The sequence below is a fragment of the Bubalus kerabau genome, chromosome 21 (genome assembly GCF_029407905.1).
Source record: "Bubalus kerabau isolate K-KA32 ecotype Philippines breed swamp buffalo chromosome 21, PCC_UOA_SB_1v2, whole genome shotgun sequence".
Taxonomy (NCBI): Eukaryota; Metazoa; Chordata; class Mammalia; order Artiodactyla; family Bovidae; genus Bubalus; species Bubalus kerabau.
Window position 1 is genome coordinate 36,286,061 of NC_073644.1, and position 22,769 is coordinate 36,308,829.

General features: G+C 41.7%; 1 protein-coding gene across 9 annotated transcripts in view; it reads left to right on the forward strand.

Annotated features, from left to right (window-relative positions):
- Positions 1-2,135: 2,135 nt before the first annotated feature.
- The window catches only part of TMEM241 (transmembrane protein 241), a 120,573-nt gene continuing 99,939 nt past the window's right edge, over positions 2,136-22,769 (forward strand). For all 9 annotated transcript variants that reach the window (XR_008706784.1, XR_008706786.1, XR_008706785.1 and 6 more), the window contains exons 1-3: positions 2,136-2,341; positions 4,698-4,744; positions 10,385-10,462. Coding sequence is in view for 6 of the 9 variants with exons in the window: in XM_055559487.1 (XP_055415462.1) it covers positions 2,270-2,341; positions 4,698-4,744; positions 10,385-10,462 (197 nt within the window). In the remaining 3 variants the exon portion in view is untranslated. The remainder of the gene's footprint in view (positions 2,342-4,697; positions 4,745-10,384; positions 10,463-22,769) is intronic.

A 22,769-nucleotide genomic window follows, 5' to 3' on the forward strand; every position in this document is an offset into this window, starting at 1 on the left:
ACAAATATTATTAATAGGACAAATGTGGTTTACCAACAACAGCATGTTGTTGCATGTTACTTGTTTTTTTTTTGTTTGTTTGTTTAGTCCTGTATGATGCTGGGAGGGATTGGGGGCAGGAGGAGAAGGGGTTGACAGAGGATGAGATGGCTGGATGGCATCACTGACTTGATGGACGTGAGTCTTAGTGAACTCCAGGAGTTGGTGATGGACAGGGAGGCCTGGCGTGCTGCGATTCATGGGGTCGCAAAGAGTCGGACACGACTGAGCAACTGATCTGATCTGATCTGATATTATTAAATAGTGAGTTCTTGAATGGGGTAATGGGCATTTTGCTGTGAAATGAAATAAGTACAATGTTTAAAAGATTTAGTTTCAGTTTTTACTCCTATCATCTCTGCTGATAAACTAACTGGTGCTCAGCTGAGATGAGCTAGTCTAGAATTTGTACTCCCTAAGCACATGGAGAAGGCAATGGCACCCCACTCCAGCACTCTTGCCTGGAAAATCCCATGGACAGAGAAGCCTGGTAGGCTGCAGTCCATGGGGTCGCTAAGAGTCGGACAGACTGACTTCACTTTCACTTTTCCCCTCCATGCATTGGAGAAGGAAATGGCAACCCACTCCAGTGTTCTTGCCTGGAGAATCCCAGGGACGGGGGAGCCTGGTGGGCTGCTGTCTATGGGGTTGCCCAGAGTCGAACACGACTGAAGCAACTTAGCAGCAGCAGCAGCAAGCACATGGAATCAGCAGATTCTTCAGTCTCTAAAGGGAACAGAATTAAAATTATTTACTCTTTATTATTGAAATTAGTTGTCAATTTTGAAAGTAATTGTTTCAACCAATCAACAAATACTCAATAACTAGTTATAACATTGCTAAAGTCCTGTGGGAGAAGAAGAAAACTATGAGATATAGTTGGAGAGATAACATATTCACATAACAATGTTGAATGACAATACAACACTTCTGTCTCAAGAGAGTGCATGATTAATTGCCACATGACAGCTATAGACAGTGAATGTTTCAGGATTCTTTGCTGGTTGGAGAAATCTGGAAAGGCTGCATGGAGGAGGTGCTACCAAATTAGACAACCAATTTGGAGAGAAGCTATAAAGCTAGTTTAGCTGGAATGAACAGCATACGACTAGCTATAAGGGTAGGAAAGTCTACTACATATTTAGTGATGACAGAATTTTCCTAAGTTTTCTAGACTGGGGTGTTATTGGTTGGTTAGGTTTAATTGGGACACAGTGATTTTTGAACCCTATACAACCCATTGCCATTTTCCTTCTTTCTTTCTTTTTTTGACTGCACTGTGTGACTTATGGGATCTTAGTTCCCCCAACAGGGACTGAACCTGGGCCATTGGCATTGAAAGCCTGGAGTCCAAACCACTGGACTGCTAGGGAATTGCTGGTTGCCATTTTCTAACAACAAATATTTTGTTTTGTCCCCTTTACTGCACAATTATTTTTTAAATTGATATAAAGAGTTGGACATGAATGAACTGAACTGAATGTTCTGACTATAAAAGATAAAGGGAGAATAATTTTTAATAAAATATATATTCTTGATTGCATTCAGATAAGGTATCCCAAGCAGTAGAAAGAAAATAGAATGGTAGTTCCCATTCCCAGGGGCCCAGGGGGAGCAGGGAAGGGTTGGGGGAAGTTGTTCCCTGGGTGTAGAGTTTCAGTTTAGCAGGATGCAAAAGTTCTAGAAATCTGTTGCACAACAATGTGCATATAATTAACACTGCTATACACTTAAAAATGGTTAAAATGGTTAGATAGCAAATTATATGTTGATATTTTTAATACAATAAAAATGTGAATTTTAATATGTAAATATATCTAAGTGGATTTCTTTTCATTTAGTTTGCTCAGGATTCAGTGGGGTAGCTCTGAACATTTTTCTTTCAGTGCTAATAGACTGTTGTGAATTGTTCTGTCAGCTGCTTTTCTCCCTTCTTATACCATTTTCTACCTTTTTACAAGGACTACCCGCTCTTGCTCTACAGGTGGTCACAGCCCTAGAGAACCTTATTCCTCCCTCCACATCCTGGAGAGCTGGCCCCGCCCACCGCGAGCCTGAGAGTTCTTGAGGAGGCGCTGCCCCTTTAAGAGGCGGGCACCGGAGGCGGTCGCTGCGCCGATTGGCGGAGCTCGCAGCCACGTGGCGGTCCTGGCAGCAAGGGCTGTGGCCCGGCTCTGGTGGCGGCAGTGGGGCTTCTGGGGGGTCCCTGGGAAGGGGCGCAAATTAACAGATGTGCATGAAGAAGTGTCTGGTCGGCCTCACGTTTTGTACCTGCTACCTGGCTTCTTACCTCACGAACAAGGTGAGGAGGGGCGGGTGCGGGGTGGTGATGATTGCCCGTGGGGGATCTGAGTCCCCAGATCGTGTGTGGACCAAATACTGCCTCCCGATTTTTATCTGATTTGTTCCTGATGGTGATGGAGAAGAAAACAACTCTGCACGATGCTGTTTTAGAAGTAAGGTTTGTTGGACGGTACTGTCCTCGTTTCTCGTGCTGTAAGACGTCCTTTACATCTACTGGGACACTGGATTTTTGACTGGTGAATTCCCAGAAACCTCATTTTTGGACATGTGGACTACATTTTCGGGAAGGGGAAAGCTGTTGGCCCCTGTTCCCTCTAGGAGGAAGAGTAGGAGAAGAAATCACGCACATTTTGCTCTCTCTTCTAAACATACCCCTGTCCCAGAACCACCAAGGTTCCAGAAGCCTTTAAATAGAAGATATCAGTCCATCTCCATCTCTGCCTCACGCCATTGATTGTTAAACCCATTTTTATTGTGCTCCATCCCAGGCATTTCGAATATATTTAAGAGTTTTTCATGAAATTATTAAAAAATAAAACGTAAACTTAATTTTGTTTGATGTCATAAAACCCTATTGATGAAAAGTCAGAAAAGCAGTGGTACTATGTTTTTGTTTTGTTAGGAGGGAGCCTTGGGTTTGGTACCATGTAGAGAAATGTTAGACCCCTGTGAGCTAGTGTGGGATATCACCCCTTGTCCTGGACTCCGGGGTAGATGCCAAGCCAAAGTGATGATAGGGGGCTCAAGACCACCTTTCCCCACTGTAGAGTCTCTACTATTCTCTTTCCACTCCCCCTTGGGGGAAAAAAAAAAGCAAACCAAAAACCCTCTTTCTCTGGAAAAGAACTACTAGCAAATAGCAATGAATGAGCATTTATTGTCTTCATGAAGGTTGTTCAGGATGATGCAAGACATGGTCCAGATGCTAACATAATCCTTCCCTTGTCTCAATGTTTCAAATAAAATATCAGAGGAAAGTGGAAAGGAACATATTGCCTTAATGTGAGTAAATAGGCTTCAAAAAAGAATGAAGGTCCATCTCTAGGATATATACACCAGAGCACAGGCAGATAACTAACTATACCTGTGATATTTAGGAATTCATACAAAGGGAATTACAGGTTGATTAATCCATGGGGGAAAAAAATAGAAATTTAAACTTGCATAACACCAGTCTATTGTGCTTTTCAGATCATGTGACAAATCAGTGAAGTACTTGGTTAAAGCCATTTAATGGCCTTTAGGCTTTTAAAAAATTCTTAAAGTGTTCCATCATAGAAAAAATAGAAAGATACCCAGAAAGACAAAATATAGTTCTCCTGTTCGTAATGTGCTATAAATTTGGTTAAAAGACATAATAGAAATACAAGTTGATCTTAGTTGAATTGGCTTTAAAAAAAAAAAAAACAAACAAAAAAAAACCTTAAAAAACACACTTAACATGTTAGATACCTGAGCAGAATTAGTTAGAAAAAAAATCCCAAGAATGCAAAACCAAACAAAAGTGGAAGGAAAACAAAGGAAAGAACAAATAGGATGACAAACACAGAAGGCAGTGAATTTTTAGGTAAACTGTGCAATAGATAAAGTGGATACTCCGAGAAAACTGACTGTGTCCAGGGGTTTGTCATTTTCTCTGGAGTTGCCACAGTTACAGCATGGCACTTCCAAGGTCTGGGAATGCTGAGAGGGATCAGCTGTCCACAGTATCTGGCCCAGCTGTTGTGTGTTCCACTTTGTTCCATCCGCAGCTGAGAGGTGGTCAGACTTCTGGTGACCCTAGGGAAAGCAGCTCCCCTCACCCCCTTGTTAAAAATTTTACTGGAGTATAGTTGTTTTACAATGTTGTATTAGGTTCATTTGTACAGTGAAGTCATTGAGTTATACATATGCTCATTCTTGTTCAGCTTCTTTTTTTCGTATAGGTTATCATAGAATACTGAGTAGAGTTCCCTGTGCTCTATAGTAGGTCCTTGCTGGTTGTCTATTTCGTATATATGTATATGTTAATCCCAAGCCCTGATTTATTCCTCTTCCACAGGTTTTCTTTTCAATATCTGTAAGTCTGTCTCTGTTTTATAAGTTCATTTGTCATTAAAAAAAAATACATTCCACATATGAGTGATAGCATATGATACTCGTATCTCTGTCTGACTTCACTTAGCCCCTCTCTTTAGTATAAACTGGAAGGTCATTGTTTTTCCCCACTGTGTGATTTTTTGGGGGAGGAATAAAAAAGGCCTTTTTGAAACTTGAGTGTATTTATGTTTCTTTAGTAGGGATTTCCTTGATTATATGGTCTATCAATTCTCTATAATTTGAAAATGTCCATTAATTTGATATTTGTTTTTCAGTATGTCCTGTCTGTCTTGAAATTTACCTACCCTACATTATTCCAAGGGTGAGTATCTTTTATATATATTTGTAGGAAATGTCCAACTAGCATTATTAAAATATTTTTAATGACTACATAGATTTTTCATTAGATAGACATACTGTAATTTATTTAGTCCTTCTGTTAATGGCATTTAAATTGTGCCCCCTTTGGGGGGTATAAACACAACAATGTTACTAGGGTTTTAGTATTTTCTTATTAATTTAATGAATTCTTCCTATTTTAAGGATGTCAACAACTTTTTTGTCATATTTATTGAAATTTGTTTTTTTTTAATTTATTCTTTGCCATTTCATTTTGTTTAAAATTATTTTGATTATTTGGACTTTTTAAGTGACATTATAGACAATTCATTGTTTGAACATAGGAATGAAGCAGCAGAGAGAAGCACAGATGAATCCAGAATGTGGTTTTGTAAACTGAGGGATGCTATTAGAAAGAAGACAGAACATGGTGTAGACTCAGGTCAATAGAGTAGATACTGTAGCAACGGCATGGAGTGCTTTGGTGTTCACATTTCCCTCTTTTAGCTTAACCACCTGCCCCCCAGCTTTTTAAAAAAATATATTTCCCTCTTTTACCTTAACCACCCGCCCCCCCCAGCTTTTTAAAAAAATATTTTATTTTTATATTGATTGTTTCTTTTGTGATAGCTACCATTGCTTTTAGGGGCTTCCCAGGTGGCACTAGTGGTAAAGAACCTGCCGCCAATGCAGGAGCCATAGAGATGCAGGTTTGATCCCTGGGTCAGGAAGATTCCCCTGGAGGAGAGCATAGCAACCCACTCCAGTATTCTTGCCTGGGAAATCCCATGGACAGAGGAGCCTGGTGGGCTACAGTCCATGGGGTCATGACTGAAGTGATTTAGCATGCACCATATATTTATTCTTCTCATCACTATATCATATAGATAGTCACCTATATGTCACTAAAACTTTTTCCAATTCTTAATTATTATCTGTTTATTTTAGTGTATGGTTCAATGTGAAGAAATCATTCTCCTCCTCATGGTTTTTATTTATGCTAGCCCCACTTATTATATTTTGTTATATAATCCTTCATTTTGCTTTTAGGTTGTTAACTTCATATGTAAGGTCATTTTCCTAGGGTCTATTTTTGAGCACTTATTTGTCAACTTTTATGGAAAGGGGCTAATGCTAAATTGTTTTCATTATTATAGCATTTAAATATGTGGTAGAGCACACCATCCCTCATTCTCCTCTTCTGTTTTTTTTTTAAAGTATCACAAATGGATACAGAGAAGCAGGGATAGACATCTTAATATCAATCAAGGTTGAAATCAGGACAAAAAGCATTAAGTAAACAAAGAAATATGTGTTACAATGCTAAGCAATGCAGTTCAAAATGAAAAGACGCATTGTAACGCTAGGGCATGGAGTTCAAAGTGCAAATGAAATAGGGATGAATATCTGTCAACCAAACAACAGAGCATCATCTTTTGTCAAATAAAAATGGCAAGAATATCAGGGATAAATAAAAACATTCTACTAATAGGAGACAAACTTACTACTATTTTTCCCATGACAAATCAATTGGACAAACAAAAAACTAGAAAAAAAAAACTCATCAATAGTGCAATTAATAAATATCAGACTCAGTATCTTGAAAATAGAGATTATGCCCCCTTTTAAAATGCCCATAGAATATTCACCATGAATAAAGCATCAATTATTTCCTAAAGAGTCGCAATTATACAATCCCAGGGCAGTAAAACTAGATCTCTACCTCAAAAACATGGAGAAAGAAATGGCAACCCACTCCAGTGTTCTTGCCTGGAGAATCCCAGGGACGGGGGAGCCTGGTGGGCTGCCGTTGATGGGGTCGCACAGAGTCGGACACGACTGAAGCGACTTAGCGACCTCAAAAACAAAAGTCCTACCTACAAAGGGCTTTTGAACACATAAAAAGATATTCTTCCTTCATGAGAAAATATAATTTTATACTATGTTGAGATATATTTTTACTAACAAGATTTGAAAAATAAAATTTTAAAATTTGATAATATAGTGTTGACGAGGATATAGAAAGCAGGTAAGTGCTGTAGGGATTTTCCTGGTGGTCCAGTGGTTAAGACTGGCTTCCTGTGCAGGAGGTATGGCTTTGATCCCTGGTTGGGGAGATAAGATTCCATATGCCTCTTGGCCAAAAAGCCAAAACCTGAAAAAACAGGATCAATATTGTAACAAATTTAATAAACACTTTAAAAATGGTCCACAGCAAAACAAACAATAAAAAAAAGCAGGTACTCTCATGCTGTCATACATTGATTATAGGTGGAAAACTGTTGATGTTGATAATTGGCACAATGTCAGTGATTGGCATTTTGGTAGAATATAGCAATATGGCAATGGTTTGAATCCTTCAATCCAGCAATTCCACTTCTGGGAATCTACCTGACAGATTTATTTGCATTTATGGAAACAAAATATGTGCAGAGATATACATGTGAAACATTGCAGCCATTGGTGACAAGCATTTTTAATCAGCCTAATTTTCATCTATATAGAATCAATTAAATAAATTATATTGTATTCCTCGTGGAATACCATTCAAACGTTAAAAAAAAGTGAGGAAACTCTTGTGTATTGAAAAGGAGAGATCTTCAAGATCTTGTTTGGGGAACAAGAGAAAGTCCAAAACAGTGTAGTACACTACCACCTTCTAGAAATGTGTGTATGTTTTCCTCATTTAAAAAAAAAGATTGGGAATTCCCTGATGGTCCAGTGGTTAAAACTGTGTCTTCCAATGCAGGGGGTGCAGGTTTGATCCCTGGTCATGGAGCTAAGACCCCATATGCTTCCTGGCCAAAACATAAAACAGAGGCAATATTGTAACAAATCCAATAAAGACTTTAAAAATAGTCCACATCAAAAAAAAATCTTAAAAAGGTGAAGACCCTAGTGAGAGTGGTTACCATAGGGAAAGATGGACATGGTGCAGATAGCAGACAGGGAAGGGGAGAAGATTTATCATCACTTACTGTTTTATGTTTTTGAATTTTTTGTTCCTTATCATATTATCACCAATATGTTGTTTCGGGTGAACTTTACAATCACTGTCAAGTTTCTCTATAGTAGTTCATAGCAAAACTTTAAAAGATATCACCCATGATTGTATATGTTTTGGTCAATAAAGCTGGGATATTGTTTTCTCCTTTTCCGACCCTGATTGTTCTTTCACTTCTGTCCAGGTCAAGGGACTTAGGGAATTTAGGTGGGAAAGGATGTTGTCACCTGAATTGCTTTTTACCCTCCTCCTCTGTGGGCTTCCCCCATGGCTCAGTGGTAAAGAATCCACCTGCCAATAGGCGACGCAGGTACGAAGGTTTGATCCCTAGGTCAAGAAGATCCCTTGGAGAGGGAAAGGGCAACCCCGTCCAGTATTCTTGCCTGGGAAATCCCGTGGACAGAGGAGCCTGGCCAGCTACAGTCCATGGGGTGGCATAATAGTTAGACACGCCTGAGCAGTTCAACAACAACAAGCTTTGCTGGAGTGACTGTCTCTCACCTGTGAACCATTGTCCATTCTGGGCCTCCTGCTTTGGACAGGCATCTGCTCAGATTTGTTGGGTTGGCCAAAAAGCCCATTTGGGTTTTCATACCGTTGCATGGGAAACCCGAATGAAGTTTTTGGCCAACCCAGTACTTTCTCTAGGAAAACTTACCCAGCTCCCTAGACTAGATCAATTGCTCCCTGCTAGAGTGTTTTGTGCTACCTGGTACTGTTCCCCTTAGGACTTTATCACACCTTATTGTATTTACTGGTTCATTTACTTACTTCCCACTGCACTAGGGTTTCTCAACCTCAGCACTATTGATGTTTTGACCTGGTTAACTCTTCTGAGAGGCTGTCCAACATGTTACAAGGTGTTTGGCAGCATCCTGGCTTCTACTTATCAGATGTCAGTAGCAATGCTTCCCCCACCCCCAGCTGTGACAACCAAAAATGTCTCCAGATACTGCCAAGTGTCCCCTGGGGGGAAGATCCACACGATCGAGATCCACTGCTCTAGACCAAGCTGTTGGAGGACACAACCCCATGTATTTCCATGCTGCCTGGTGGAGTCATGGAAGGCTCCACAAGGGAGACATAAAACCTGGATCTTATAGGATGGGCAGGTGTCCTCCAACACAGAGGAGATGGGAAGACTTTATGGGTCAAGAGGACCACATGTGCAGACTCTAAGAAGTGTAAAATAACCTGGCACATTGCCGAGGCTGTGGCCAGTTCAGTGTAGCTGGAATATGGCTGCCACTGGCAGATGAACAGGAGCTGACCCTGGGGAGGGGCGGCTGCAAGTCCTGGGAGGCTTGTGTGTCCCATGCAAGTGACTTTGTCCTTTAGACCTGGGGTTCTCCACTGTCATGTCCCAACGCGTGGATGTGTTGTAATCACCTCTGGAGGTGAGGTGTGTCAAGTCATAACTAAAAATAAGGTTTTGAAATTGATGAATGACTCACCAAAAATAGAGTAAAAGCAGTTACTGCAGAATGGGATAAAGTTGTGCCTATAGTACCTGTCACACATTTGGCGCTCAGTCATGTCTGACTCTGCGATCCCATGGACTGTAGCTAGCCAGCATCCTCTGTCCATGGAATTCTCCAGGCAAGAATGTTGGAGTGGATTGCTATTCCCTTCTCCAGGGGATCTTCCTGACCTAGGGATTGAACCTGGGTCTCCAGCATTGCAGGCAGCTTCCTTACTGTCTGAGCCACCAGGGAAGCCTCTATAAGTACGTCATTCATTTGGCGTTTTGCTGTGCTTTTTGTAGTGGGAGGGGAGGGGTGTTTATTTTGTCACCTGTGCCCCTCGCCTGAACTTTGCACTTGAGGAAATGTGTCTCCTGAGACATGTCCCCAGGCATGTTGGTGTAGCAAGGGGGCTGAGAGCTGCTGCCTGTGACATCAGGAGGAATCAACTGTTCCTAAAACAAGTGAGGAGCACAATTAGCTTTGTTTTTTAGAACAAACCCTTTGGCTGCATTGTGGAAAATGGACGGTGCAGGGCAACCCTGGAGAGAGAGGGGACCTGTTAAGGAACTGATGCTGTGGTCTAGATGTGGGATGATGGGAGGTTGAATTAGGCAGAGGGATGGAAGGGAAGGCTTCAGGTTTCAGAGCTGTTACGGGGATAAAGTCAGTAGGATTTTGTAAGTAGATGAGGGAGGTGATGACAGAGGAGGGCTAGGATGACATCTAGGTTTCCAGTTTGGCTGATTAGGAATAGTAGGAGAATGGCCAGGATGGGAAAGGGGAAATTCCAGATTATCTTTTATCATCAGGAGCTTGGGGTCGGTGTCAGGATGGCTGCATCCTGTGAGATGGGGGGTTTGGGACTCACCAGTGCAAGGTCATGGAGACGTGCTGGCTGTGGGTGAGACTGTTCAGGAAAAGTCTAGAATAAGAAGAGGAGATGGTCAGTGTCAGCAGGGAATGGTACAGCTCGACTTGGAAATAGCAGAGGTTGAGAAGGACAGGTCTAGAGCTGGGGTGATGATTCAGAGAAAGTGGTAGAAAAGAGTTGTAAGAATGCTCAGAGATGTATAGTTGTCAGTCAACACATCTGTGGGGGTGAACCATGAGACCATGGCACTCTTAAATTCACCTTGGCCCTTTTCCTTTTCAGGTGGCAGACACTGGTTGGTGGACTTTTGCTTCATGTGTCATGGAAACTGGGCTGGGTGGAGATCAACAGCCGTTCAAGGTAGAATTGCCTCTTCTGTGCTTCATTCATGATTCATACCCTGCTTCCTTGTATGTTATTTGTATTGCATGGTGTTACATTGGGAAATACTCATGTTTATTTGAGTTGTATGATCTCTTAATTCCCTTCTAATCTTGAGATTCAATGGCTTTATAATCAAGTAGAACTCAAATAGAGTTTTCCTGGTTAATGCCACTAATGTAATGTTAAAATAAATTGAGATATAAAAATTATAATGCCATATTAATTTGATTTTGTTTTAGATTATAGGATCACTATGAGTAAGTTATTAAATCAACTTTAAATTGGGGGGATACATTTTTTATTTTGAAATTATTTCCTGCTTGCTATGCTAAGTCACTTCAGTCGTGTCCGACTCTGTGCGACCCATAGACGGCAGCCCACCAGGCTCCCCCGTCCCTGGGATTCTCCAGGCAAGAACACTGGAGTGGGTTACCATTTCCTTCTCCAATGCATGAAAGTGAAAAGTGAAAGTGAAGTCGCTCAGTCGTGTCTGACTCTTAGGACCCCATGGATTGGGCTCCTCTGTCCATGGGATTTTCCAAGCAAGAGTACTGGAGTGGGGTGCCACTGCCTTCTCCGTATTTCCTGCTTACAAAACAGTTAAAAGTGGTATAAAGAGGTCCCATACTCTTTATTCAGATTTCCCAATTATTATTTTACCTTGCTTCTATTATCATTTTCTCTTGATATATACATATATATATATACAGTAATTTTTTCTGAATTATTTGAAAGTAAATAGCAGATTTTCTTTAATTCTAAATTGCTGAGTGTGTATTTCTTAAGAGTAAGGACTTTCTCTTACATGACTTCAGTAGTTATCAAAATGAGGAAATTAACACTGATACAATGCTATTATCTCATCTGTAGACCAATATTTATTTTGCCAGTTTCCTTAATAATATTCTTTATAACCCTGTCCACAAAAATTCTGATCCAAGGTCCAATTCAGTCACACATTGTTGTTATGATTCTATTAAGACCGCTTTTCAAATAGACTTAAAAGAAATGTCAAAGACCATGACATTTTTCAGCCAAAATGATCATCTGAATTGGCTATGTGAATCATAGATAAATCCTCACATAGGTAAATCCTCATGATTCTTTGAGAACATCATGCCTCACCTAAAATGATGTAGAAAATGAAAAGAAAATGAAGTTAAGATTTACATAAATTAGGTAAATATCCCAGTTGAATGATCAGGCCAAGTCATTTGCCTTGTGGTCCGAGTTATCTGCCCAACTTCTCCATGAAGATAAACTGCTTCCTTGCTAAGTCACCCCTTGGCTTAGCATTCTGGAGAAGCTTTGGGAATGAGAGCAGTATAAATATTAATAATTTTGGCTTCTCCTGAAAACATACAACTGGAGAGCAAAATACTGGTCTGAAGAGGTTTGACAAGGGTGAGGCCCTGGGAACTTGGGTGTGGATTAATTTCCCTGACCCTATTACATCATAGTTCATATTCTGAAAGAATATCCCACATGAGATGCTTAACTAATCTGAAGGAATAGTTCATTAAGTCATACTCTTGCATTTCCATGGTAGAGTATTCTCTACTTGATAAAACACAGAGACTTCTGGAATTTCATAGGTGATACTGAGCACATGTCTTAAACTCCGTTATTATGGTGGATAGTTCAGTGAGAACTGGGTCTCCATTTAAATAAATGTGGGCCCTGAATTCAAAAGCATGTGATAGTTCTGTGATTTAGTTAAATAATAAAGCATTTGGACTCTGAATAGTTGAATGTATTCCTCCACAGAAGCAAGAGAATTGGCTGTCAGATTTTGGACTAGGGTCTACCAGGGCTGATCAACATGGGTCTTCCACTCTTACAGCATTCCTGACTATGATTAACTTGTAGTTTCTGATGAGAATTATTTACTTGTTCATAATGGTCATTTAAACATTACCTAGGGATTCCCAGGTGGTACTAGTGGTAAAGAATCAGCCTGCCAGTGCAGGAGACTCAAGAGACATGGGTTCAATCCCTGGATTGGGAAGATCCCCTAGAGAAGGAAATGGCAACCCACTCCAGAACTCTTGCCTGGAGAATCCCATGGACAGAGGAACCTGGCCAGCTACAGTCCATGGGGTTTCCAAGTCAAATGTGACTGAGCACAGGACTGGAAACATTACCTTACTCATATTTGCTTAAAAGCAATGCCATTTTTCATACTTAAACATTTTTTGGCATGTAAAAGATACATAACATAACATTTACTGTTTTAAAATAGTTTTAAAATATACAGTTCAGTGGCATTAAGTATGTTCACAATATTGTGCAACCATTACCACCATCCATTTCCAGAACTTTTTATCATTCTAAACAGAAACTCTGTATCCATTACATGATAGCTCTGGCATTAAAAAAAAAAAAATCTTAAAAAATATAGCTACAGGACTTCCCTCATGATCTGGTAATTAAGACTCCACGGTTCCACTGTTGGGGGCATGGCCTCAATCCCTGGTGAGAAAACCAAGATCCCACATACCTTGAAGAATGGCAAAATAAAAAATAAACAGATGACAGCTCCCCTCTCCCTCTACCCACCCCAGCCCCTGGTGAAGCTCTGTTATATTTTCTGTCTCTATGAATTTACCTACTCTGGGTACTTGTCCTTTTGTGACTGGTTTACTTCACTTGGCATAATACCTACAAGCTTCATCTATGTTGAAGATTGTGTCAACATTTCCTTCCTTGTTAAGGCTTTTCGTTGTGTATATAGACCACATTTTGTTTTTATACCACATTGTATACCGCATTTGGTGTATCCATTTATCCGTCGATGGATTTCTTCATATTTTTATTGCTTGTTTTTGGAGGGGGAAGGGGAAAATAACTAGTAGAACTTAGTGAAGTCAAAGATACTCAAGATGCTTTCCTTGAAAGAAGTGGTTCTCAACAGAGAAGTCTGAGACCCACGAGACACTGCTGCCCCTTGAACACACATGCTGCTAGATGTTACCCGTCTCAGAAGAGCCATCATCATATTTCTTTTTAGTCCCCTTGCTAAAGCTCCCAGAGACTCTTTTCAGTTTTATCCCCTGGACTTCTTTGGTGGTTTAACAGCCACACACAAGATATCAGCCCAGTTAAGCTTCTTGGCAAAGATTCTAGTGTCTTAGTTTGTAGTGGGTCTTGTGGTTGATAACGGGTGTCACAGCTCAGAATTTCCAGTCACCCTGGGCCCTGGGCAGAGGGGTGTTACCAGGTAGCAAGCGGCAGGGACCCAGGCCCAGGGCTCCTTCATGGGCTGGGCGGAACTGGGTTTGTGTTTGCCGTGGCTGCTGTTTCCTACCAGGCTTGGCTTTCTGATGATGTCAGTAGAGAACCAAAGTCCAGCTTTGCTGTATGACTGGACTTGTTTGCTGTGTGACTGTGGACTTGTGCAGAGATAATGGAGGTTGGGCTCTACTCAGAAAGGAAACAACCCCAGGAAGACAGTTTGGAGTTCCCAGTGACATCATGGACATCCCCATCACCCATGGAGTGAAAGTGAAAGTCACTCAGTCGTGTCCAACTCTTTGTGACCCCGTGGACTATACAGTCCATAGAATTCTCCAGGTCAGAATACTGGAGTGGGTAGCCTTTCTCTTCTCCAGGGATCTTCCCAACCCAGGGATCAAACCCAGGTCTCCCACATTGTGGGCAGATTCTTTATCAGCTGAACCACAAGGGAAGCCCCTCACCCATGGAGAGCGGGCCCCAAATTGGTCCTTCTTTTTTTTTACTTGGAGTATAATTGCTTTGCAATGTTGTGTTGGTTTCTGCTATACAACAATGTGAATCAGCCTTAAGTATACATATTATCCTCTCCCTCTTGAGCCTTCCTCCCACATCTCCCTCCTACCCCTCTAGGTCGTCATAGAGCACTGGGCTGAACTCCCTGAGTTATATAGCAACTTCCTACTATCTATTTTACACATGGTAAGCATATTGAAAAGCAGAGACATTACTTTGCCAACAAAGGTCTGTCTAGTCAAGGCTATGGTTTTCCCAGTGGTCATGTATGGATGTGAGAGTTGGACTGTGAAGAAGGCTGAGCGCCGAAGAATTGATGCTTTTGAGCTGTGGTGTTGGAGAAGACTCTTGAGAGTCCCTTGGACTGCAAGGAGATCCAACTAGTCCATTCTGAAGGAGATCAGCCCTGGGATTTCTTTGGAAGGAATGATGCTGAAGCTGAAACTCCAGTACTTTGGCCACCTCATGCGAAGAGTTGACTCATTGGAAAAGACTCTGATGCTGGGAGGGATTGGGGGCAGGAGGAGAAGGGGACGACAGAGGATGAGATGACTTGATGGCATCACTGACTCAATGGACGTGAGTCTGAGTGAATTCCAGGAGTTGGTGATGGATAGGGAGGCCTGGCGTGCTGCGATTCATGGGGTCGCAAAGAGTCAGACACGACTGAGCGACTGAATTGAACTGAACTGAACTGAAGTATATATATTTACCACGTGTATGGGCTTCCCAGGTGGCACTAGTGGTAAAGAACCTGCCTGCCAATGCAGAAGACATAAAAGACATGGGTTCGATCCCTGGGTCAGGAAGATCCCCAGGAGTAGGACATGGCAACCCACTTGAGTATTCTTGCCTGGAGAATCCCATGGACAGAGGAGCCTGGTGGTCTATAGTCTAGTCTATAGGGTCACAAAGAGTAGGACACGACTAAAGTGACTTAGCATGCATGTACCATGTGTATATATTTCAATGCTACTCTCTCAATTCATCCCGCCGTCTGCAAATTGGTCTTTAATAGCCTATGCCATTGAGAGTTCATTTAAACTGTTCTTGTAGCCAGGAGTACAGGAGAATCCTAGATTCCCTCTCAAACAAGTCACAGAACCTAGCACCATGCTTCTTCCATTGCAGAGAGGCCATAACTGCTGTGTGGGTCAGCCTCTGGCCATGTCATGTACTGACTCCACCACCTGACCCGATGGAATTGTTCTTCTCCCAGGATGTTTGCCCAGCACCCAGTTGTTATCACCGGGTGCTGGATGATACCCTGGGAGGCTCTATCTTGGGAAAGATGGCACTGGTTTTCAGTCACAACCTTGTCATTCTACAGTGGCTCCTGCTGTTGTCAAACCTTTGCAGAACATTGCAGTGATTTTTCTAGCAGATGTTGGAAGGCCTGAGCACGAGCTTTCTGTATTTACAAAATGTGATCCTGAATGAACATTGTGACCTGTTTCGCTGACAACATTGTAGCACAGAGAGGCCATGTCCTTCTGTTAGATTCTAGAACTGCTGCTGAGGACAGACTCAGTTGTAAATTCACTGGAGACGGTATTTTATTTAAAAATTATTTCTTTATTTTGGCTGTAGCTTGGGGCATCCAGAATCTTAGTTCCCTGACCAGGGATTGAACCCATGACCCCTGTGATGGACGTGCACTTTCTTAACCACTGGACCATCAGGGAAGTCTCTCACTGGAAACTTTAGATGTCATCTCCTGGCTCCTGTGTTACCAGGCTGTATATTTAAATAAGAATATTTTGAGAGTAACCTTTAGCCTACTTGTCACTTTTTGTCCACTATGAGAAAAAAGTTTGACTCTCAAGGTTTTCAGTTAAGAGAAATTCTACGTTAGAAAAACAACAACCTGTGTCCTAATATCTTTGTGACCAGAGATTTCTAATAGGTGAAGAAGCCCCCACCCCTTAATTTTCCACTGAGAGTCTTTGCTGGAAAACCTTAATGAATATCTTTGATAAAACCTGCAAATTAACTCAGCCCTGTCCATAAAGAAATGAACAATGAGACAGCCAGCTAGGGTTGAGATTGTACTTCTTTTTAATTATTGATTATGTATTGGTTTTTCAATGAGCTAGCCCATCTTTGTCAAAGCTACTGGTGGTCCAAATTTCCCAAATAGTGTTGCAATGTATTGACATTTCGTTTTGAACGACTCGTAGTTTTCTAAAAAGTGATCTTTGCTCACGGAGGAAGGTTAGCACTCAGATTCATGTGTTTTTGATATTCTTCCCTGTTGTTTTTGCTCCAGAGGAATACTTTACACATATGCATATGTTGGAATTACTTTGGGGGAATAATAAAGCCAGCTTTCAAAACTTCCTCAGGAAATATGCTGCTGCTGCTGCTAAGTCACTTCAGTCGAGTCCGACTCTGTGCGACCCCACAGACGGCAGCCCACCAGGCTCCCCCATCCCTGGGATTCTCCAGGCAAGAACACTGGAGTGGGTTGCCATTTCCTTCTCCAATGCATGAAAGTGAAAAGGGAAAGTGAAGTCGCTCAGTCGTGTCCTACTCTTAGCGACTCCATGGACTATAGCCTACCAGGCTCCTCCGTCCATGGGATTTTCCAGGCAAGAGTACTGGAGTGGGGTGCCATTGCCTTCTCCGCAGGAAATATGCTAAGAACCACCAAAAGAATAAAACAGGGAATAAAATCTGACTGGTGTTGGTCTGGTGATTGGGGTGGTACCTGGCGGGAGTCCAGGAGGCCAGTGATAGTAAAAGGACAAGATTTTTTTAAGTATCAGCTTTTGGGGGCTGCTTTTGGTCTTCATTACTGCACGTGGACTTTCTCTAGCTGTGGCACATGGGCTTCTCATTTTGCTGGCTTCTCTTGCTGCAGAGCAAGGCCCTCTAGGGCCCTTGGTTTCAGAAGTTGTGGCATGTGGGCTTAGTTGCCCCACAGCATGTGAAATCTTCCTGGACCAGGGATTGAACCCGTGTCTTCTGCACTGGCAGATGGATTCTTAACCACTGGACCACCAGGGAAGTCCTCCTGAAGTATCAGCTTTTTTTGAAGTATCCTTCACAAATACAATTTAAGTTATTCAGCGTATACAGTGGGGCTTCTCAGGTGGCTCAGTGGGTTAAGAATTCACCTGCCAATACAAGAGACACAGGAGACATGGGTTCAATCCCTAGATGGGCAGTATCCCCTGGAGTAGGAGATGGCAACCTGCTCCAGAATTCTTGCCTAGAGAATCCCATGGACAGAGGAGCCTGGTGGCCTACAGTCCATGGGGTTGCAAAGAGTTGGACATGACTGAGCAACTGAGCATGCACACACACAAAGTATGCAGTGTGGTGATGTAATTATATATATATATATATACATGCATTGTGAAAGATTCCCACCTTGCAGTTAATAAAGGCATCTATCACCTCACTTATTTATTTATTTTGTGAGAACAGTTAAGTTTATTAGCAAATTTCAGTTACAGGGTACAATGTGAGCAATTGTAGTCACTGTATGATATATTAGATCCTCATAGAACACATTGTTCATTGTTCGCCAATAATCAATACACATTATTCACCTTGTAGCTGAAAGTTTGTGTCCTTTTATCAGGAGCTGTTCCTCCCACTCCCTAGCCACTGACAACTACTTTTCTACTCAGTTGCTATTAAGTTTGGCTTTCTAAAAAAAGGTGACCCATATAAGTGATACCATGCAGTATTGGTCTTTCTCTGGATGGGATTTTCTGACCTTTGACACTGCAGGCCACGCCCACACCACTCAGTGCAAAGGAATCTGCTGAACTCATTTATAATAGACTCCCCATGTGGCGCTGTCACTCCCAGTCCAGACGGCCCTTTCTGGCCTCTTAAATCCGTGGTATGAAATGTAAACATCCTTAGACTGTTATGTCTTGCACATTAACTTGGATTTGTAGTCCCTGGACCCTGTGCATGAGCAAGGTGCTTGTTTTCGTTCTCCCATCTATTAGAGATGAGATATGTACCTCTTCTATCCTGCCTCACTTCATATTTGGGGACCTCTGTCCATAGTGCTCAGTCATGTCCAACTCTTTGCGACCCCATGGACTGTAGCCCATAAGGCTCCTGTGTCCATGGAATTCTCCAGGCAAGAATACTGGAGCAGGTTGCCATCTCCTACTCCAGGGGATGTTCCCCACCTAGGGATTGAACAGATGAGTGCATTGCCATTTCCTACTCCGGGGGATCTTCCTGATCCAGGGATCAAACCTGCGTCTCCTGCATTGGCAGGCAGATTCTTTACCTCTGAGCCACCAGGGAAGCTCCCTGATATCTTGGTCAAGGGTTATTTTCAAGTTTGGAAACAGCTTTAGGGTCACTAGGTGTCAGTATAACACAAGAGTTTTCAAGAATTCAGCTCAAGGATCCTGCCAGGCTCCCATGAACAGATAAACTGAGTGTTTTCAGAGAGCAGATGTTCCTTCAATAATGCATGCTCTATTTGAAAAACAAGTGATTTAATTTAATTAGCCTTCATCTCAATAACAACAGTTTTAAGATTCATGCCAACAGGCTATTGTTAGCTTCTTGCAAAATGCTTTATTCATCAGGGTTCTTAGGGACAGTAGAGTGTGCAGAAGCAGAAAGCAAAAAGTACACGATGCAAACAAGATGCAGCATTTGTGCTAATAAATCATGTAGGAAAACCTGTGTCACCACTCTTTTTAAAGCAGACCCCATCGCAAATAGTCCTTCAACAGAGTACAGTCTGCAATCTCTCTCAAAAGGAGTTGCTATGAGATCCCTCCTACGCACACACACACACACACACACACACGCATGCATGCACTTCCTGGTTCAACAGCTCCCCAGAGGTCCTCAAACCACAGAGACTTCAGATTCCACAGGACCTTCTCAGGATTTAATCCTGTCTTGCCTCCTTTGATAGAACAATGCAAGGGTAAACCAGCATAGGAGGCCCAGATGGTGCCACCTTATGAATTAAAGGTGGAGAGGAGGTGCTTCTTTGTTCCTAGTAGGCTGTTGAGTGTCTTGGAATCACGCAGTGTTGGAGCTGCCAAGGAGCATCTCCATCAGCTCAGGCTGCTGGCCTGAAAGACCGTGGGCTTAAACAACAGACATTAGACATTTATCTCTCACAGTTCTGGAGGCTGGGGTGTCCAGGATCAAGGTGCCAGTGTGGTTGGGTTCTGGGGAAGGCATCTTCTGGGTTTATAGATGTTTGCTTTCTTGTTGGGCTGCCCTGGTGGCTCAGTGGTAAAGAATCTGCCTGCTAGTGCAGGAGACACAGGTTCAATCCCTGGGTTGGGAAGATCCCCTGGAGGAGGAATGGCAATCCACTCCAATATTCTTGGCTGGGAAATCCCATGGACAGAGGAATCTGGCAGGTTCCAGTCCATGGGGTCACAAAGAGTTAGAGACAACTTAACAACTGAGCGCACATGCATGCATGAACTCTTTCTTGCTGTATCTTTACATGGTGGTGGTGTGTGTAGGAAACAGAGAGAGAGAGATTGATGAAGCAGAGAGAATAGAGGAGGCATGCTCTCATGTCTCTTCTTACAGGGGCACTAATTCCATCTTGAGGGCCACACCCTGATGATCTGATTACCTCCCAAGGACCCTGTCTCCTTCCATCACACTAAGGGTTAGAATTTCAACATGTGAATTTTGGGAGGACATTAACAGGCAGTTCATAGCAGAGAATAAATCAGTATAGGTCCTTGGAAGGCAATTATATAACCAGTTGCAAACTTTAATAGATGTATCTTTGAACAGCAATTCCACTTCAGGAAATGCATTCTGAATATTGTGAACATCATGAATATGAGAGGAGAATATAGTCAAGGATAATTACTGCATTAGAATAGTAAAATGCTGAACATATAAGTTCAGCCGTAGCATGGGATATGCTTGTGTGCTCAGTCCCTCAGCTGTGTCTGACTCTTTGCAACTCTATGGACTGTAGCCCACCAGCGTAGGATATAATTATTAATGAGTTGGGGATGACCTTTTTGACATGGGAAGGTGTTAAGCAGGTTATAAAACAACCTGTATAGTTAGATCCAATTTTTGTTGAAGTGTTTGTATATGTGCGTATGGGTACTGTTTAGAAAGAGATGAAACAAGGTATTAACAGTGGTTGTCTTTGGGTAGTAATTATAATTGTAATTATAATGTTTTTCTTGATAATCTGTGTTTTCAAAATTTTCTAACATGGAAGGCACCATTTTTTAATAAGAAAAAGAGATTAAATTATCATAGGAAACAAAATAACTGCCTGTATTCCAAGTTTCTAAGTTCTTGTCTATTGAAGAAAAACATGTTTGTTTTTTAATGCAGTTTTTTGTTGTTACGGTTGTAGGTTCCAACATGATTGTTGTAAATGTTTATTGAATTTGAAATTGTTACAGCTCCTCCACTGGGGCCATTTTAGAGAGGCAGATGACAGGATATAGGAATTTTTCGCTTTCATCCCTGTCCTTGGAAACTGAGTAGCTGTAAGCACCAACAATTCTGTTCAGAGCAAAGTCTCTGAAGGGCTTGAGAAAAACAGAGGAAGAAATGTGAATTAGGGTCATGACTGCAGTTTACTTGTTGCTTTGTACCTAACTAGCAAGAGCAGGGAAAACTTTTTTTTTAAGTTACAAAAATAATTCATGGCGATTCATTCAGCAAATATTTGAGCATCTGTTGTATAAGCCAGATATTGTTTTAGATGTATGGGATAAACAAGGAACAGAACAAACAAAAACTCTTGCTATGTTCTAATGGAGGTAGACAGACAAGAAACAAATGAAATGTAAACGGATGATGTGATAGGTGTAGAGAAAAATGGAGCTGGATAAGTGGATAGTGTGTATGTGTGTGTGCCTGAGTGTGGGCCAGTGGTGGGGTGATGGTTGTCATTTTGTATGGCATGGGTAAGAAGGATTCAGGAATAAGATGACTTTTGAGTAGAGATCTGAGTACCTGAAAGAGGGAACCATGCAGGTATCTGGAGGGTGAGAGCTACAGGCTGAAGAATATTTGATGGTCAACAGTGAGGTCAATGCAGTTTTATTCCACTTGTCAGTGGAAACATCATCATAGATATCTTTAAGTACTTCATCAACAGCAATAGTAAATAATAAAGTACATAGCCTCCAGAAAAATACCAATTTAGATTCCCTCATGGCTTAGATGGTAAAGAATCCGCCTGCAATGTAGGAGACCCGGGTTCAATCCCTGGGTTGGGAAGATCCCCTGGAGAAGAAAATGGCAACCCACTCCAGTATTACTGCCTGGAGAATCCATCCCATGGACAGAGGAGCCTGGGAGGTTACAGTCCGTGGGAGTGCAAAGAGTTGGACACGACTGAGCAACTAACACACACACATGTATCCCACAGAAGTATATGAAGGCATTCATTTTATGACCCCCTATATTACATATCGTTTTTTAAATATAAATTTATTTATTTTAATTGGAGGCTAATTACTTTACAATATTGTATTGGTTTTGTCATACCTTGACATGAATCCGCCATAGGTGTACATGTGTTCCCCATCCTGAGCCCCCCTCCCACCTCCCTCCCCATTACATATCATTTTTTAAAAACTGCTAGTTTCTTGGGCAAAACTTGGTATATCATTATTTTTCAAAAGATTGGCTTAGGTTTTTTAATTATTTATTTATTTATTTTTAGCTCTGCCGGGTCTTTGTGGCTACGCTTGGGCTTTCTCTAGTTGCAAAGAGCAGAGGCTACTCTAGTTGCAGAGCACAGGCTCTAACTAGGCAGGCTTCACTAATTGCTGCACGTAGTCTCAGCAGTCGCGGCGGCACCTGGGCTTAGTTGCTCCCTAAGAACCAGGAATCAAACCCATGTCCCCTGCATTGGCAAGCGGATTCCTGCCCACTGTATCACCAGGAAAGTCCAGGATATCATTGTTTTATTTTAAAATTCTTGTATTATAATGGATGTTGAATAATTTTTCGTATGTTTATTGGCCATTTGTATTTCTTGTGTGTATGTGGGTATGAGAGAGAGACACACGCAGAAACAAGAGAGAGAAAATCACCTTTTTTGTCATTTGACTATTTTTCTTTTTTCTTTTGGGGAGTTGGTTTTTCTGTCATTGATTTATAAACACTCATCCTACATCAAGCATATTCAACTCCAACCGGTTTTATGTGTTGCCTGTATTTTTCCTGGTTTGTTAATCATCTTTGCATTTTCTTCATGATATTTTTGGCCATTTTATATAGGCAGATCTCTCAATCTTTCCTAGTGGCGTCTGTCCTTGAAGTTAGGTATGAAAACCCAGAAGCAGAACATTTATTGAATATTGTTTTTTAATGTGCCATGCATTGCCCTGAGTGCTGCTTATTCATTCTCTTAGCTAATCATCTCAGTAGCCTTCTGAGCATTATTATCCCTATTTTATAAATGAAAAAAGTGAGCTTTCACTGCAAACTAGCTTTAGAGTTGGGGTAAAAACCAGCTAGCTTTAGAGTTGGAATATAGACTTGCTAAGTAGGAAGGTTTGCCTGACCATATTCTTTCTATTACATA